Genomic DNA, 17999 nt, shown 5'->3' with positions numbered 1-17999 from the left:
GCCAAGACTTTTGAGCAGTACTGTGTTTGAGAATATTTATATATCGGGGTTTTTTTTTTGTGATCTCGTCCACCTCTAGGTTAAAAAAAAAAACCACACTGCATCATGACAGACAGGATAATGTTTGAGTTTAAAATTATTGTTTAGTGTGTAGGTTGCGAGTGTTTTATACAGACCTGGCAACCTGTAACTGAATCAGTGCAGCCAGCCTGTCGGGACACAGCGTGGGTTTTTTTTTCTTTTCTATTTTTATTTTATTTAAATAAACCTAGAGATGGATGATAAAAAGATATATATAAATATTTTGCACAGGACTGTGTTCCTCTGATAACAGAAACAAAGCTTCAGCTCTCTCTGCTCTTAATCTGTTCTGTTCTTTCAGGATTTATCGCGCATGTCGCTCGTTGTTGAGTTTTTTTATGCCCGAGTTGTTTGAAACCATATGTAGTGGAAGTTCATTATGTCTGACTATTTAAGTATTTTTAAGTTCGTTTCTTAGACAAGGATTTTAAGCTCGTTACCTTGTTGACAGTTTCGTCATGAAACTTCCGCCTTCCTCAGAATTGTCACCAGATGTTAGGTGGTGACGTGCCTTATCAGCTGATGTTACGTTACGGAGGCGTGAACGTCCTGTCCGATTTGACAGGTAGTCCACGCCTCCTGCTGTCAGGTCGCTCCCCCAGGACGGCGCTCCAGGTGTGCGACAGCGCGTACGCTCCCTCATCCCGGTTTATCGTCCTTTCTGCCCGCTTGCGTATCTCCACTGCCTCTAAAATCCAACGCTGGTATCTATTTTCTTCGTTGGATTTTAGAGGCAGTGGAGATACGCAAGCGGGCAGAAAGGACGATAAACCGGGATGAGGGAGCGTACGCGCTGTCGCACACCTGGAGCGCCGTCTTGGGGGAGCGACCTGACAGCAGGAGGCGTGGACTACCTGTCAAATCGGACAGGACGTTCACGCCTCCGTAACGTAACATCAGCTGATAAGGCACGTCACCACCTAACATCTGGTGACAATTCTGAGGAAGGCGGAAGTTTCACGACAAAACTATCAACAAGGTAACGAGCTTAAAATCCTTGTCTAAGAAACGAACTTAAAAATACTTGTTTGAAACCAATCTGGGTTTTCTGTGTCGAATAAGGAAGCGGCTTCACCTGTAAGAAAATCAAACACTTTCATGAAGGCGCGAACTCGAATGCGAGCAGAAAAAAAAAAAACGAGATTCTTAAGCGAACTCTTCCATACGCACGTCCGACTTTGTGTTTTTGTAAAATACATTTTAAATACAATCGTGAATTTCTCTGGAGTTTTCAGGCTGAGCTCCTCACGTTGTTTTCTTTAACCACTCATTTCCTCATTGTTCTTGAAGCATTTGCTTCTATTTGTTAAAAGTTTTCTCGATAGCAGGGAGGCGGTAATGCTTTTTATCTATTTCTCCGTTTGAACAAGTAAAAACAGCACAAAAATGAACCATATTGAAGACAGATTAAGCCTTACGTGCATGAAAGACGGTGTCTGTCTGACCCCAGCTCTAATTATCATGTGATGCATGATGTCATGCGCAAGGGGTCTATAAACAGTATGCGTACCATACTACACCAGCGGGGGGATATAAAATAACTTGCAAAGCAGTAAATGAAACCGAGACTAAGAAAACAGCCAAGACGTAATGGCGGATACGAAGTGAGGGACACTTTTTTTTAGGAACTGAAATAAAAGATCAAAAAGCTGAATTTTTGTGGTGCTAGTTCATAATATATGCTCATTCCGACTTGCCCAGTCATGCGTGTCGGGGACATATCCCACGTGCCCGAATGCATGTTTCACTTGCCCCGGGCAATCGGGCAGTCCTTAATGTCGAGCCCTGACAAAAGTTTTGTTCCTCAAGGGAAGATCGACCCAAAACATTGATCATAACTGGAATCGGATGAGAAATCCGAGAGGAGATACAATTCTAGTGAGAGGCCTGGAAAATTTGTTCATTTGCCCTAATTAGTAACTTGTTAGCAAAAAAATTTGACAAAACAGTGACCAAGTTTTGTCCAGAGTGACGAGTTCTTTCAAACAAAACAGTCGGAACGGAAATCCGTGGAGAACTGATTGAGGAAGAGATGCGATTTAACTGAATTGTGAACGACGGACAGACGGACACCATGGCAACAGCTCACAGCCTTATGGGCAAATACGCTAATGAATGATGCGCCACGCTTTTTAACCTTCTATAATTATGTTTAAAGTTAACATTATTTAACATCCGCGAAACAAGTTAGTTACTGCTCTTGCTTACGTGACGTTATAGCAGCTGTGAACAGTCGTTGCTGTACCGCGCTCTTTTTTTTTTTTTTTGTCTCTGTGTTGAAGATGATAAAGAAGGGGAAAAAACGCAGCTTATGTTCCTGAGAAACCAGACAGTAGAAGGTCCTGAAGACTTTCCTGTGGTGGGAAAAAAACCCTGACTGACCCCGCGTGCTGATACTGGAGACTCCTTCCATCAGTATGAAATAAACACCTCCTGTACAGGGGCCTGTGTTTCAGGTCTTACTCGAGAAACGATGGATTAGAACGAGCGCGTTCATATATTTCTGTTCCAGCTGGAGCAGCGATCTGAGCCGCTGTTACAGAAAATTAAACCCCTTCTGATTTGAGAATTCACTGTGCAATAAACAGGATGTTGTGGGTTTTTCACCTTTGACGTCTGGTTAGATCATGTGTTGAAGTGTGTGTGGATCTCAGGCTTCACCTTTTGGCATTATAACAGTCATTGGTTCAGTGGAACGGACTTTCCTCTATGGAATCAATTTTGTGCCAAAATGTTCATACAATACTTTTGAAATATCAAACAAAAACGATAAATCAAAATTCAAAATAAATAAAAAGTCAATTTTTTTTAGACTGGCAAACAAATTATTCGTGTAATCGTGCAAAATATCAGTCTATTACTCTTCAGAAACCTTTTATTTTTGTTCCGCGTCTTTCTCAGTTTTGTTTGACGTAATTTATTTTGGTTGCGATTCCAGCTTTCTCGTTTGCGCTCCCTGACTTTTTGCTTGCAGTTTTGGCACAAACTTCACGTGTGGGTGGGCTGTCCAGGAATGCATTCCCATTGGCTAACTTGTGTTTGACTGACAGCTACGCTCAGCGATTCCCCCGGAGGCTGTTGTGGCCATTTCCTACTCGGATTTTGTACTACTGCAACACATACAACACATTTGTCCCGCACTTACACTTTGTTGGATTAATTCAATATCATAGTCGCCACTGAAGTCCACTCGATCCTTGTTTACCGTCAATGGATCGGTCACTCGTCAAACAGTCCGCCAGAATCCGAGTAGGAAATGGCTGCAACAGCCTCCGGGGGAATCGCTGAGCGTAGCTGTCAGTCAAACACAAGTTAGCCAATGGGAATGCATTCCTGGACAGCCCACCCACACGTGAAGTTTGTGCCAAAACTGCAAGCAAAAAGTCAGGGAGCGCAAACGAGATAAATTACGTCAAACAAAACTGAGAACAGACGCGGAACAAAAATAAAAGGTTTCTGAAGAGTAACAGACTGATATTTTGCACGATTACACGAATAATTTGTTTGCCAGTCTAAAAAAATTGACTTTTTTTTTTTAATTTTGATTTATCGTTTTTGTTTGATATTTCAAAAGTATTGTATGAACGTTTTGGCACAAAATTGATTCCATATTCCTCATGAATACAACGTTGTTTATTCAAATCCCAGGACTTTGAACTTTGGTAGAACCTTGAGCAAGACCCCATAACCCTCAAACTCACTACAGTGCTCAAATAAGTGAAGGCTTTGTTGAATCCCTTTGGTGGAAGTCTGGGACCAAACAACAGAAAGCTTTCGGAAATGTTGATCTTTTATTTACAATCTTGTGATTCGATCATCTGCCATGGCGTGACGTTCATCATCTGTCCGTCATCCATGATTCAGTTAAATCGTACCTCCTCCTAAATCAGTTCTCTACGAATTTCCGTTCCGATTGTTTTGTTTGAAAGAACTCGTCACTCTGCACAAAACGTGGTCGTTGTTTTGCAAATTTATTTTGCTAACTAGTTACTAATTCGGCCGAATTACCGAATTTTTCACGCCTTTTACGAGAATTGTATCTCCTGTCTGATTTCTCATCCGATTTCAGTTCCGATCGATGTTTTGCGTAGATCTTCTCTCATGGAACAAAACTTGGTCGTTTGTTTGTTGATTTCCTAAACAATTTGTTTACAACTTTTTGTTTATTTTCAGTTAAATCGTATCTCCTCCCTTGGTCAGTTCTCAATAGATTTCAGTTCTGATTGTTTTATTTGAAAGAACTCGACCTTCTGGACAACACTTGGCCGTTGTATTGTCAAATTTTTGCTAATGAACTGCTAATTAGGTCAACTTAACGAGTTTTGGGACTTCTTATTAGAATTGTATCTCCTCTTTCATTGATCCTGCGAATTCAGTTCTGATCGATGTTTGTTTTTGAGTCGGTGTTCTTCCCTTTGGGAACAAAATTTCATCCTTTTGTTGATTTTCTTGTTGTAAACAATTAGTCATGGAGGTTGGTCCTCTCTCACATCGTCACGTTTCAGTTCTGGTTGACGTTTTGGTCGTCAGGGTTGTTTTGATGGCAGGACAGATGAGCTGCTACGTCCTTGACGTTCTGATTTTAGTTCCGATGGAAATTTGGGCAGCACTTGCAGGCTAACTGGTTACAGAAGACTTTGGCAGTGCACAGAGAGACAGATGGAAATATTGTTGTCTGACTGTCAACATGTTGAGCAACACGAAGACGCTCATCAGAATCGTGTCTTTTCTCGCTACGACGTAAGAACAACATGGCAAGCATTTTGTTGTGGTTTGGAAATATAGTAGTTGTTGCACGATTGAACTCCTCTTCCTGGGAATTTGAGTACGCAGGAAAGTAGGACTTGCTCGTGCTTGAGTGTATGAAATCCCGGACACGTCAGGCTGCAGATAAGTCATAAGGAGCGCACTGGAATGAGGCGTTACGGCAGGAATGCAAGTCTAGACACATCCGGTCGTATTAAAAAAAAAAAAGTCAGACTGATGACGCACTGCTGCTGCTGTCAGTGTGGGAGCGGAGTGAGGCGCCTCGGCTGCTGAGGCAGAGTTTCATCACGAGTACTGACTCAAGAATTGCGTAAATAAGACGGTTGTGTACTTGATTGAAAATAGACGACCTAAAGGAAATAATGTGGCTTTGCACGGAAAAAAAAGCACTTTCGCATTATATATATGAGCTACACTCACTTTATTAGGAACACCTCACTTCAGACATCAGAACGGGAAAAATCCTGATCTCAAAGCGTGACTTTTTCTTTCGCGGGTGTTGGTTTGAGTATTTTTGGTTTGAGTATTTCAGAACCTGCTGATCTCCTGCGGTTTTCACACACAGTCTCTACACAGAATGGTGCGAAAAACAAAAAGCACCGTTCTGACTGAGTGAGCGGGCGACAGTTCTGTGGGTGGAAACAAACGCACAAAATTTCTGATTTATAAACTAAAATATGTGCGCCCGTTTTGTATCAGGGCTGTAACACGTCCGATTCTGTGCAGTAAAAGTGAATAACTTGCGGTTGAAGAAGTGACGAACTGACGCTGACACGCTGACCTCTCCTCTCGCCTGCGGCTGACTTGCGAGCGTCGCTGACACTCGGAGCTCTGTTCTGAGAAACAAAAAGCGGAAGTTTGGCCATGATTTGAGTGTGTGAGTGCTGTGGCGTGCCGAAGTGCTGCTTGATCTGCTTGAACTGGATGTGCGGTTTCCAGAAGGAAGGAGTCTCCAGTGTCTGCGCTTTGTAATGCTCGGCGTTAAAGCTGTAAGTCTAATGAACGTAACTATAAATGGATAAAAAGTGCACGGTGGTGTTATGATTTGTTGGCAGATTTTTGTTGTGTAAGCGGAATAAAACACTTGAGGACGTGCTGCTGTTATTGGAAAATAATCAACCTGGCCACTGTAGTGATATGCAAATGATATGCAAGTGAGCATTAAGCAGTAAACTTGTGCCACTTTGTGGCGGTCCGTGTTGAAACCCGAACCCCATCCAGGCGCGCGGTTTCCACTTTTCCCCTCACACTGCTGCTCCAGGGAATCCCAGCATTCCTCTCACGTCAGGCTTGAGATTTGACCTGCACACACTCTGCTCGCTGGAAGACGTCTGGCTGCTGCTTGTGTTCTCAGGAAATAACGTGGCCAGCTCGCATTCCTCACTGAGCCGCGAGGCGACACGCCAAAGCAGACCTGCTGATCTGAGCAGCTCGCACACCAGCTGTTGGAGCAGATGTGAACCAGGAGCTTTTAAATGTTTGTAGCCATGTTGTAATAAAGCCTCGAACCTACCAAAAATACGTGATATAGGACGAATAAAACGGCTCAAAAATTCACCCTGATTTTATCATTATGTAAATAAATGTCATAAGCTGTTTTAATTTATTTTTTTTATTCTCTCTCTTTTTGGTTTAAACTTTTAACTGTGATGTTGAACAACTTTTTTTTTTACCTCAATTCACCCACTTGTTTCATAAAGTTGTTGCTTTCCCACAGCGCACTCACTCAGTTTGCATTAGCTTTCTTTACCTCAGCTTGCTCACCCAGCGCCAGCTTTCTTTACCTCAGCTCTCTCGCTCACTCGGTTTGCATTAGCTTTCTTTACCTCAGCTTGCTTGCCCAGCGCCAGCTTTCTTTACCTCAGCTCGCACACTCACTCACTCGGCGCCAGCTTTCTTTACCTCAGCTCGCTCAGCACCAGCTTTCTTTACCTCAGCTCGCTCACTCGCTCAGCACCAGCTTTCTTTACCTCAGCGCCAGCTTTCTTTACCTCAGCTTGCTGGTTCACTCAGCTCCAGCTTTCTTTACCTCAGCTTGCTGGTTCACTCAGCGCCAGCTTTCTTTACCTCAGCTTGCTGGCTCACTCAGCTCCAGCTTTCTGTACCTCAGCTTGCTGGCTCACTCAGCGCCAGCTTCCTTTACCTCAGCTTGCTGGTTCACTCAGCTCCAGCTTCCTTTACCTCAGCTTGCTGGTTCACTCAGCTCCAGCTTTCTTTACCTCAGCTTGCTGGCTCACTCAGCGCCAGCTTTCTTTACCTCAGCTCGCTCAGCACCAGCTTTCTTTACCTCAGCTCGCTCACTCGCTCAGCGCCAGCTTTCTTTATCTCAGCTTGCTGGTTCACTCAGCGCCAGCTTTCTTTACCTCAGCTTGCTGGCTCACTCAGCGCCAGCTTTCTTTACCTCAGCTTGCTGGCTCACTCAGCGCCAGCTTTCTTTACCTCAGCTCGCTCACTCGCTCAGCGCCAGCTTTCTTTACCTCAGCTTGCTGGTTCACTCAGCTCCAGCTTTCTGTACTTCAGCTTGCTGGTTCACTCAGCTCCAGCTTTCTGTACCTCAGCTTGCTGGTTCACTCAGCGCCAGCTTTCTTTACCTCAGCTTGCTGGCTCACTCAACGCCAGCTTTCTTTACCTCAGCTTGCTGGCTCACTCAACGCCAGCTTTCTTTACCTCAGCTTGCTGGCTCACTCAACGCCAGCTTTCTTTACCTCAGCTTGCTGGCTCACTCAGCGCCAGCTTTCTTTACCTCAGCTTGCTGGCTCACTCAGCGCCAGCTTTCTTTACCTCAGCTTGCTGGCTCACTCAGCGCCAGCTTTCTTTACCTCAGCTTGCTGGCTCACTCAGCGCCAGCTTTCTTTACCTCAGCTTGCTGGCTCACTCAGCGCCAGCTTTCTTTACCTCAGCTTGCTGGCTCGCTCAGCGCCAGCTTTCTGTACCTCATCTCACTCTATCAGTATTATTTATCAGTAATCACAGGAAATTTCATGGTATTTTTCCCTGAAATACTCTGTTCTGTGGTATCTCCTATTTTGATCTTGAATTCACGCACAAGAATGATTTCAAAACACGTTCTTCTCACTTTGGCTCGATGTTTATAGGAATAGCGAGCTGCTGTCTTCACTTCCCCCAGTCTTCTGTTCCCTTGCCCTAACTGAAGGTCAGGGTGTGGACTTCCTCTGAAGTGGAGTTTTGGTGAAGGTTCTCAGAGCGCTGAGAGGAACAGAGCGCCTTGTATTTTTCTAATAAATCCATTCTTATTTCGGTGCAGTTTTCTGGACATGTGGATGAAGTGTGGATTAGCGTTCTGAATCACGCGCACAGAACTGTGATTGAATCAGTTTGCTAAAGTAAACGCACAACGGACTGTATGTCATGGTGTGATTTATTTTCAGCAGTGTGTGTGTGTGGGGTCAGGGTTGGATTTTGTAACCAGTATCTGAGGGCTAAAATTACTCTCTGGCTGAGAGTCACTGTGGTTCCTGTGTAAAAGTGGACCAGGTTGGGACTCTGGTCAGTTCATAATAAACATATTTATATAAGGATATTTAATGCGATAATGTACCAAAACCGTGGATTGTTTGCTAATTAATGCAGTCTTTGATTACTAGAAAATATTAGACTTAATTTGTTCATTGGGTTGTGAATGCTTATTAATGCGCCAGTGAAATGCAAATGATTATTAATGAAATGCAAGAGCTTATTGGTGCACTGCGCCAGCTTACTTTACCTCAGCTCACTCACTCGGCGCCAGCTTACTTTACCTCAGCTCGCTTGCTTACTCACTCGGCGCCAGCTTACTTTACCTCAGCTCGCTTGCTTACTCACTCAGCGCCAGCTTACTTTACCTCAGCTCGCTTGCTTACTCACTCGGCGCCAGCTTACTTTACCTCAGCTCGCTCGCTCACTCACTCGGCGCCAGCTTTCTTTACCTCAGCTCGCTCGCTCACTCACTCGGCGCCAGCTTTCTTTACCTCAGCTCGCTCGCTCACTCGGCGCCAGCTTTCTTTACCTCAGCTCGCTCGCTCACTCACTCGGCGCCAGCTTTCTTTACCTCAGCTCGCTCGCTCACTCACTCGGCGCCAGCTTTCTTTACCTCAGCTCGCTCGCTCACTCACTCGGCACCAGCTTTCTTTACCTCAGCTCGCTCGCTCACTCACTCGGCGCCAGCTTACTTTACCTCAGCTCGCTTGCTTACTCACTCAGCGCCAGCTTACTTTACCTCAGCTCGCTCGCTTACTCACTCGGCGCCAGCTTTCTTTACCTCAGCTCGCTCGCTCACTCACTCGGCACCAGCTTTCTTTACCTCAGCTCGCTCGCTCACTCACTCGGCGCCAGCTTTCTTTACCTCAGCTCGCTCGCTCACTCACTCGGCACCAGCTTTCTTTACCTCAGCTCGCTCGCTCACTCACTCGGCGCCAGCTTTCTTTACCTCAGCTCGCTCGCTCACTCACTCGGCGCCAGCTTTCTTTACCTCAGCTCGCTCGCTCACTCACTCGGCGCCAGCTTTCTTTACCTCAGCTCGCTCGCTCACTCACTCGGCACCAGCTTTCTTTACCTCAGCTCGCTCGCTCACTCACTCGGCGCCAGCTTTCTTTACCTCAGCTCGCTCGCTCACTCACTCGGCACCAGCTTTCTTTACCTCAGCTCGCTCGCTCACTCACTCGGCGCCAGCTTTCTTTACCTCAGCTCGCTCGCTCACTCACTCGGCGCCAGCTTTCTTTACCTCAGCTCGCTCGCTCACTCACTCGGCGCCAGCTTTCTTTACCTCAGCTCGCTCGCTCACTCACTCGGCGCCAGCTTTCTTTACCTCAGCTCGCTCGCTCACTCACTCGGCGCCAGCTTTCTTTACCTCAGCTCGCTCGCTCACTCACTCGGCACCAGCTTTCTTTACCTCAGCTCGCTCGCTCACTCACTCGGCGCCAGGTTTCTTTACCTCAGCTTGCTCACTCACTTGGCACCAGCTTTCTTTACCTCAGCTTGCTTGCTTACTCACTCAGCGCCAGGTTTCTTTACCTCAGCTCGCTCGCCCACTCAACGCTAGCTTTCTTTACCTCACGCTTATGCTTATTAATGCACCAGTGAAAAGCAAATGATTATTTACGAATTAATGAAATGCGAGAGCTTATTGGCGCGCTCGACCGGGCCTGCGAGAGCTTGTTATTAATGTTTTTGTGTGGAATGTACCCAGTGGAATGTGATTGTTTGTTTATTAACGCACCATTGATTCGCAAATGCCTCTTACACACCATTCACTCACACCCTATTGTGTTGTAAATATCCTTACAACATGTACTCCATTCAGTCACTAGTGTTTAGCGTGCCGTTGGTGTCTAGTGTTTCATTAAACGTGTGCGCGCGCGCACACGCGTTTTGAAAACGGCTGAGGTTTCAGGCTACAGTTCCTGAGGAAATTCTCACTTCAGCACGTTTGATGGACCGAACATGAACAGAAAATGACACAAGCACCATGAGCTCATTAGTCAAGTCAGATCTTTTTATAGGAGTAATCCTCATGGACACGCAACGGATTAGCGATTTCAGGGCTAAGAGTTTCTTAACTAGGGACAAGCGATCAGCATGAGGTCGCGTACCATTACTGTTGAGCAGTTTTGAAATTTACCCGTCGAAAGAATGACACACGCTGGCTGTAGCAACTGGAACACACACCTTTAGAAATATTCCCAAACAGCCAAAACTTCACTGAAGTGAGCCCAGTAAACCGTTGGACCACGTTCCAGTTTTATGGCTTTTTTTTTTTTTTTTTTATGCTGGCTGTTTTGAGGAAGATGGTACCAACAGGAACTCCTGGTACCTTCATCTGGTTTCTCGGTACTACATGTATATCTATTATAAAGAGCATATATTAACGGTTATTTGATCTCATGACCTGTTGAGCTGATTCAGAAATGAACTTCGTTCTTGGTGGGGGTTTTTCCTTTTGCGGTGAGCAACACTGGTGGACGAAGCAATTTAGGACACAATGAGGAGGAGAAGGTTGAAGTTTATGGGAAGTGAGAGAGAGAAAGCAGGGTTGACCTGAATGACGGAGAGGAAACGGTCAGTGGGATTAGTGGAGACTCGAGGACGGTGCTGACGTGTCGTGTTGCTGTGTTTACGGAAGCACTGAGAGGAGACGCTGCTTTACAGATCTTATAAAAGACAGGAAGAGAAAGCAAGCAACTGTAAAGAAAGCAGCTGTGTTTACACATCTGGGACACATTTTAGGACAAAATTTTGAAGGTATTAGTTGCAAAATGTTTAACAGAACCCACGAATATGGGCAGGGGTCAGCGGCGTGACAAAAAACCGTCATGTCATGATACTTGAAGGCATTTCAGTGACGCACAGTAATAAAAACATAAATACTTCTACGTTTCACGACTATGATTGCTTCGTCTCGGAGAACAGACGACACCGTGCAGGGATCGAAACGGGAATTTGGGAGCACTGGTCCATTTGGACCAGTGCCTCTCATACCCCTTTTCCACCAGATCAGTTCCAGGGCTGGTTCGGGGCCAGGGCTGGTGCTGGTTTTCAACTCGTTCAACTTGCAAGCCAGCTGAGAACCAGTTTGCTTTTCCATAGCTCGCGGTGCCACGTCATTACGTTGCTGTATACGTCAGTTACGTCGCTACGTTTACATAAACCTTGGCGCGAATATCAAAGCAAAAACAACACAGAAGAAGCAGCAGCGGTAACAATAATAATGGATGACTTCGCGTTTGTACAGCTGCTGCTTCTCGCCGCTTAAAAATGGCGATCTTTCGCGGTCTTGTTATTGTTGTTGGTCTTAACAACTCCGCCGCCCGCTGACGTAAGCCGTTCTTTCCTCTGGCCCAGCGGAGAGTTGGTGCTAGCCTGGAACCGTTTTTTCTGGCCCCAGAGCCAGTTCTTTGTCAGTGGAAACAGAAAACCCGGTTCCAAACTAAGCACTGGCCCCGAACCAGCCCTGGAACTGCTTTGGTGGAAAAGGGCCATCAGAGGTACTGGTCTGAATGGAGTAGCACTGGTCTGTATTTATAATTACAAATTTCGAGCCGATTTTATATATTTATTCATATAATACAACCATATTATACATGAGTGATCAATTTCAACTGTCTATAAACTTCTTCCTCAGTCATCTCAGGGCCACATACTTGTTGCGCGATATCCGTTTGTTTTGATAGCTGTCAGAAATGTCAAGCCAAGGACTTTTAAACTTCGCGGGGGTCTAATCTATCTGACCAATAGCGGTTCAAGTTACATTTGAGCAATTCCAGCGTTATGGACGTGACACTTGAACTCAAAATGGCAACAAATGACCCAGTGCATGTTTTATTGTCTCCCAGTATTTAAACAGGTGTTGCATATTTTTAGGCTGTACCATACTGGAGAAGTGATAGAACAAGAACAATTCCCATAGTACATCTAGGGCATGCCAGAAAACGCCAATAAAAGATGCGTTATGGATGTGACAGAAAAAGTATCACTTTTCTTGGGTGACTGTACATTTTTATCAAACTCTGTGAAATTGTAAACCTAATGTCGAAATGGAGATATCCATTTGATAGAGGGGTCCAAGGTGAATATTAAAAAATCTTTGTTTAAAATATTTTGTATTTCATGCAGAGTTTCGGAAGGAAAAGTCAGCGTTATGGATGTGACGAAATTCCGTTATGGATGTGACGCGTCTGAAATAGACATGGCGTATGTTTAGAAAATCAGCAATTTAACCACCATAACCCTTTGAAAAACTCTCTAAATATCAGCTAAAACTATCAAAGTTCTTAAATAATATTTAGGATGGCTATTGTTTTGCTGTTTTTGTGGATTTTAGCATACATTTCTGTGGCTTGTGGCAATAATATAGAATTGTACATGATCAAAGTTGATTTTAGCTTGGGGTTTACATTATAAGAAAGAAAGACTGACAGTGACATATTAGGTTGGTTACAAATTGGTTCAACTTATTCACATCTGTAAAATACAGGCCTAGGTGAGATCTCTGGGAGTGGTTTTGATGTATTACATGTTGCTTTATTTTTGCATGGTGAGATTGACATTTACATGGAATTGCCCTTTTGTCTTCACGGGCAGCAACGACAATGAACGTGAAGAAACGAAACTTCACGCAGCCATGCTGCATGTAGCGGTGTATACTGCGCACGTAAACAATATGGCGGCGCCCGCGTCTATGCCAACTTGACAAATGTCTCTCAAAATCTATTGAAATTATCGTAAAAAACGGTAAAATGTACCAAGTTCTGCTTAAAATGGGCGAGAATCGTTGATAGAAACCATCGAGGCAGTGAGTAGTTTGATAGATAGAGAGAGAGAGAGAGAGAGAGAGAGAGAGAGTGGCGAGCCAGTCGCCCACTCGGTCGAGTACATGTCACTAGTCGCCCGTACCCTTTCCAACTCGCATTGGCGAGTGGGCGACCGCCCGTTTCAATCCCTGCCGTGGAACTTATTTACATCAACTGTGTTACTGCTAAAGCTTTTTATTATGATCACTTCTTTCCTCGAGGTGTGGGAGGAAAGATTTATATTTGGCTCCACTCTCTGAACTTTCCAGTTTCTCAATAAAGCGTGACGAGCTGAATTGTGTGTCTTTTTTTTTTTTTTAACTTTGAGAGGTTAAAAGTGAGAGAGGCTGGTGAGGAAACAGTTGTTTATAACTGTGTTATAAAGCTGCGTTTGTGGAACGCTTCTGAAACATTACACAATGTTAAATGTAACTTTAAATGGATAAAAATAGTCATTCATGTAGTTTAGTCATATGATGACTTCTCATTTTGGTAATTTTTCTAGAAAATGAATGATTTGTTGGGGTGTGGTGTTTTTTTTTTTTTTTCTTTTTGGTTTGGGTAATGTGTACATGCTGTCCTGGCTGTAACATCTGCATAAACACTCACACGTGTGATACTTTTACTGTTGCGACTATGATTTCACGTCATCTAGCATTGAGTGTGTGTGTGTTTATTTCTAAGATGCCTGGATACAAAAACAGGAGTTTATTTAAAAAAAAACAACAACAACAATTGACCAAATTCCTCTTTCTTCCGAAATCTCTCTTTCAGATCCAGACGTTTGGCGTGGAAGCACCGTGCAAAACCGTGGAAGACCTGACGAGTGGCGTGGTCATGGCTCAAGTTCTGCAGAAAATGTGAGACTTGCACTCGCATCTCTCATGTTTCACGCCTCTCACGTACTGAATCGTCTCAACTGTCTTTATTTTCTCGTCCTCAGAGACGTCGTGTACTTCAGCGACAGCTGGATAAGCCGCATCAAGTCTGAAGTGGGTGATAATTGGAGGTTAAAGGTGAATAATCTCAGCTCTGTGCTTCGCGCTTCGTTAGCGTGATTTGGAGAAGTGTCACGTTCAGTTCAGTGCATGTTTTCCTGTTGTTCCTTATCGTTTATTTCCTTCTTTTCCAGATCAGCAACCTAAAGAAAATATTAAAAGGCATTTTGGATTACAACCATGAGGTAGGACCACGTTCCTCGTTCCTGGGAAATATTCTGATCTGTTACCTTAATGCTGATTTATACTTCTGTGTCCGATCTATGCTGTGGGTGCGCCGTAAGTGTTTTCACTCGTCTCATCTCTATCAACAGGATGAGCGGCGCGAAGTGAAAGTCCCTCAGGAATGAGTCACACAAATAAGGACACAGTGTTTAAACCGGTGGTTATAATCTCTAGACGCTACAGAGCCTCATACTTCTACTATATGTTTATATTATATACACGTGATGGGAAAGAGAGTACATTTCTGATTTTCTCAGAGGAGACAAAGTAGCCGGAGGAAACGTGTAGAAGGGAGATACGATGCTGCGAAGAGGACAGTCCCGCTTGTTGTGGTCTGCGTCCCTGTGATGTGTACCGTAGTTACATTTCTGTAGAGGTGCGCGTCAGGTTATGGTGTAGGACACGACAGAAGGGTCACGGCGCCACCAAACTCTACAGCGGGGAATCAACACACAAGTATAAACTGGTTTTACAGGGAGGGAGGGAGGGAGGGAGTGCACACTGTCTGGCTGAAAGAGTCCCTACTGAGGGAGCTGCCTCAGGATTGGAACATCTCTCTCTCTCTCTCTCTCTCTCTCTCTCTCTCTGTCTCACTCCTTGCTGTCTCTATGCCTCACTTCTTCTTACGTGTGCTCTGTGTGTGTGTGTGTCTCTCTCTCTCTCTCTCTCTCTCTCTCTCTCTCTCTCTCCTTTCTTTCCATGTATGTGTCTCTGTATTTCTTTCTGTGTATCTCTCTCTGCCGGACACTTCTTGCGCGCGCTCTCTCTCTCCTCTCTCTCTACCTCACGCCTTCTTGCTCGCTTGTTCTCTCTCTCTCTCTCTCTCTCTCTCTCTCTCTCTCTCTCTCTCTCTCTCTCTACCTCACTCCTTGCTATCCCTGTCTGTCTGTCTCACTCATTTCTGTCCCTCTCTCTCTACTTCACTCCTTCTGTCTGTCTGTCTCTCTCTGTTGCACTTGTTTGTCCCTCTCTTCCTCCTTCACTCCTTCTTGCTCTCTCTTTTTATCTGTATCTCTCTGCTCTACACCTTCTTGCACTCACTCACTCACTCACTCACTCACTCACTCACTCACTCACTCACTATACCTCCATTCCTTCTTACTGTGTGTCTCTCTCTCTCTCTCCCTCCATTCCTTCTTACTGTGTGTGTCTCTCTCTCTCACACACACACACACACACACACACACACAATACCTCATTCCTTCTTACTGTGTGTGTGTGTGTCTCTCTCTCTACTTCTTGCCGTCTCTCTTTCTCTCTCTCTCTCTCTCTCTCTCTCTCTCGGTGTCTCACATGTTTCTGTCCTTCTGTTCCTCTCTTTCTGTCTGTCTCTCTTTTTCTCTCTCTGCCGGACACCTTTTTGCTCTCTCTCTCTCTCTCTCTCTCTCTCTCTCTCTCTCTCTCTCTCTCTCTCTCTCTGTGTGCAGGTCCTGGGACAGCAGATTAATGACTTCACTCTGCCTGATGTCAATCTGATCGGCGAGCACTCAGACGCAGCCGAGCTCGGCCGAATGCTGCAGCTCATACTCGGCTGCGCCGTCAACTGTGAACAGAAACAAGGTGTGTGTGAACTGTTTCTTCACACTTTAGATGTATAGTATTATATTCTAAGTGTTTCTTGTGAGCGTGTGAACCGTGATAAAGCGAAGTTCTGGTGCTCGCCTTGTGGCCGATCCTGACTCCTATTGACACGCCCCCTTTTTCTACATCAGCCAGCAGGAGTCATTTGGCCCAAACGCTTGGCGAAGGCACGTTTCTGTAGATCGTGTTACACAAGTAAAGGCTAAACAAGGCACTTTAAACTTCCGGATACAGGTTTTCACCTCGAACGCGTAGAAACTGATTTGGAAAGCCGTAATGTAAACACAGTCTGTATTTCAACCTCGCTCACTTTATCACTGTGTTTTAGAGTACATCCAGACCATCATGATGATGGAGGAGTCCGTGCAGCATGTCGTCATGACGGCCATTCAGGAGGTAACACGAACACCGAGCACAGTCCGCACTGACCTTCTGACCTTCACGTGTTCGTTTACAGCTTTTTCCTTACTGTGTTTTTGTAGCTTATGAGCAAAGAGACACCAGTTTCAGCAGGAAACGACTCCTACGCTGATCTGGACAGACAGGTAAAGGGTTGTTTTTATTTATTATGATGATTTTCTTTCTTACGCCTAGACCTCAACATTGGCAGGGCTTTCCCCAAAGCACGGATACGCTGCATGATGTCAGCACCGCGCTGTCACTCGCACTCCACAAAAACAATGCAGAGTACTTTCCGCACCTAAATATCTCCTGTTCCCGTCTGAAAATGAGTAATAACTATAGAATAGGAAGATATTGTGATATACAAATATAGACTATCCTGGTAATCAACCCAGACATGAAAATAACGGGTTTCGCTGCGTGCACTGACCGCCATTCGGAAACCAGACATAAAACCATGTTCTGGCGCTGGTCACTAGATGGTGCTGTTGCATGATTTGACCTCGATTTTGTTCCTGGCGCTATACTGCAGGCTTCTGTGTCTGACTTTGGCGTGGTGGGTTGCAGGTCTGTAGTTGATCACCGTATTGCTAATATTCTAATTTCAGCCACAATATTGTTCAATATTATGCATTTTTTTGTTGTTGTTGTGCAATAAAATAATTTTATTTTTTTCGTGGTCCGGTTTCCATCAAATCCTGCGCTCTGATTGGCTGGTGAGCGGGTCCGTATCCTACGGTACGGACCCCGGTTACGGACCTCTGGTGACTTGCTCGTTCACAACAACAACAAATGTAGTAGCAATTTTTGTCAACATTTATTTTCGCATTTCTCAGGAGAATAGCATTAATTTTACAGCATGGATAGCGATAACGACAGTGTTCACAGCGAAACCAAGTTTTACTACCCTGAGGAAGATAAAAGAAAACATTTCAGGAGAAAGCTAAAAACCTGTAACTGTTGCTAACGCCGAGCAAAAACATGGCTGAATCCTGAATGACTCAATTTTGTATAAATAGGGGACTACATAGGCGGCAAAATGTAGTTTTTTTCCTGCCATGGAAGTGCACTCGTATACCGAGGAGGAAGCAATTTGCATTACAGCCGTGAATGAGGATTCAGAATGGCGCCTCGGCTCGGTTTTCCCTTTCGGGCGCTCTCGTTTTCTGTTAGAATTTGGTAAAGAAAAAAATAAATATATTATTTACCAGCTTAAAGGAACAGTCCACCGTACTTCCATAATGAAATATGCTCTTATCTGAATTGAGACGAGCTGCTCCGTACCTATCCGAGCTTTGCGCGACCTCCCAGTCAGTCAGACGCGCTGTCACTCCTGTTAGCAATGTAGCTAGGCTCAGTATGGCCAATGGTATTTTTTGGGGCTGTAGTTAGATGCAACCAAACTCTTCTGCGTTTTTCCTGTTTACATAGGTTTATATGACCAGTGATATGAAACAAGTTCAGTTACACAAATTGAAACGTGGCGATTTTCTATGCTATGGAAAGTGCGCACTATAATGACAGGCGTACTAACACCTTCTGCGCGCTTCGGAAGCGCATTGATATCTGAGCTCCGTATCAATGCGCTGCCGAAGCGCGCAGAAGGTGTTAGTACGCCTGTCATTATAGTGCGCACTTTCCATAGCATAGAAAATCGCCA

General features: G+C 44.8%; 1 protein-coding gene across 4 annotated transcripts in view; it reads left to right on the top strand.

The window, feature by feature from the left end:
• The window catches only part of hook3 (hook microtubule-tethering protein 3), a 64258-nt gene that overhangs the window by 3868 nt on the left and 42391 nt on the right, over positions 1 to 17999 (top strand). For 2 of the 4 annotated variants that reach the window (XM_060912817.1, XM_060912818.1), the window contains exons 1-7: positions 4726 to 4821; positions 13908 to 13993; positions 14077 to 14149; positions 14266 to 14316; positions 15784 to 15916; positions 16266 to 16333; positions 16420 to 16482. In XM_060912817.1, the coding sequence (XP_060768800.1) occupies positions 4741 to 4821; positions 13908 to 13993; positions 14077 to 14149; positions 14266 to 14316; positions 15784 to 15916; positions 16266 to 16333; positions 16420 to 16482 (555 nt within the window). In that variant the 5' untranslated portion in view covers positions 4726 to 4740. Of the gene's footprint in view, positions 1 to 4725; positions 4822 to 13907; positions 13994 to 14076; positions 14150 to 14265; positions 14317 to 15783; positions 15917 to 16265; positions 16334 to 16419; positions 16483 to 17999 lie in introns of those variants that run through there. The other 2 variants (XM_060912819.1, XM_060912820.1) reach the window with 1 other exon arrangement.

The sequence above is a fragment of the Neoarius graeffei genome, chromosome 28 (genome assembly GCF_027579695.1).
Source record: "Neoarius graeffei isolate fNeoGra1 chromosome 28, fNeoGra1.pri, whole genome shotgun sequence".
Taxonomy (NCBI): Eukaryota; Metazoa; Chordata; class Actinopteri; order Siluriformes; family Ariidae; genus Neoarius; species Neoarius graeffei.
Note: the sequence above shows the minus strand (reverse complement) of the source record. Positions and strands in the feature narration are given on the sequence as shown.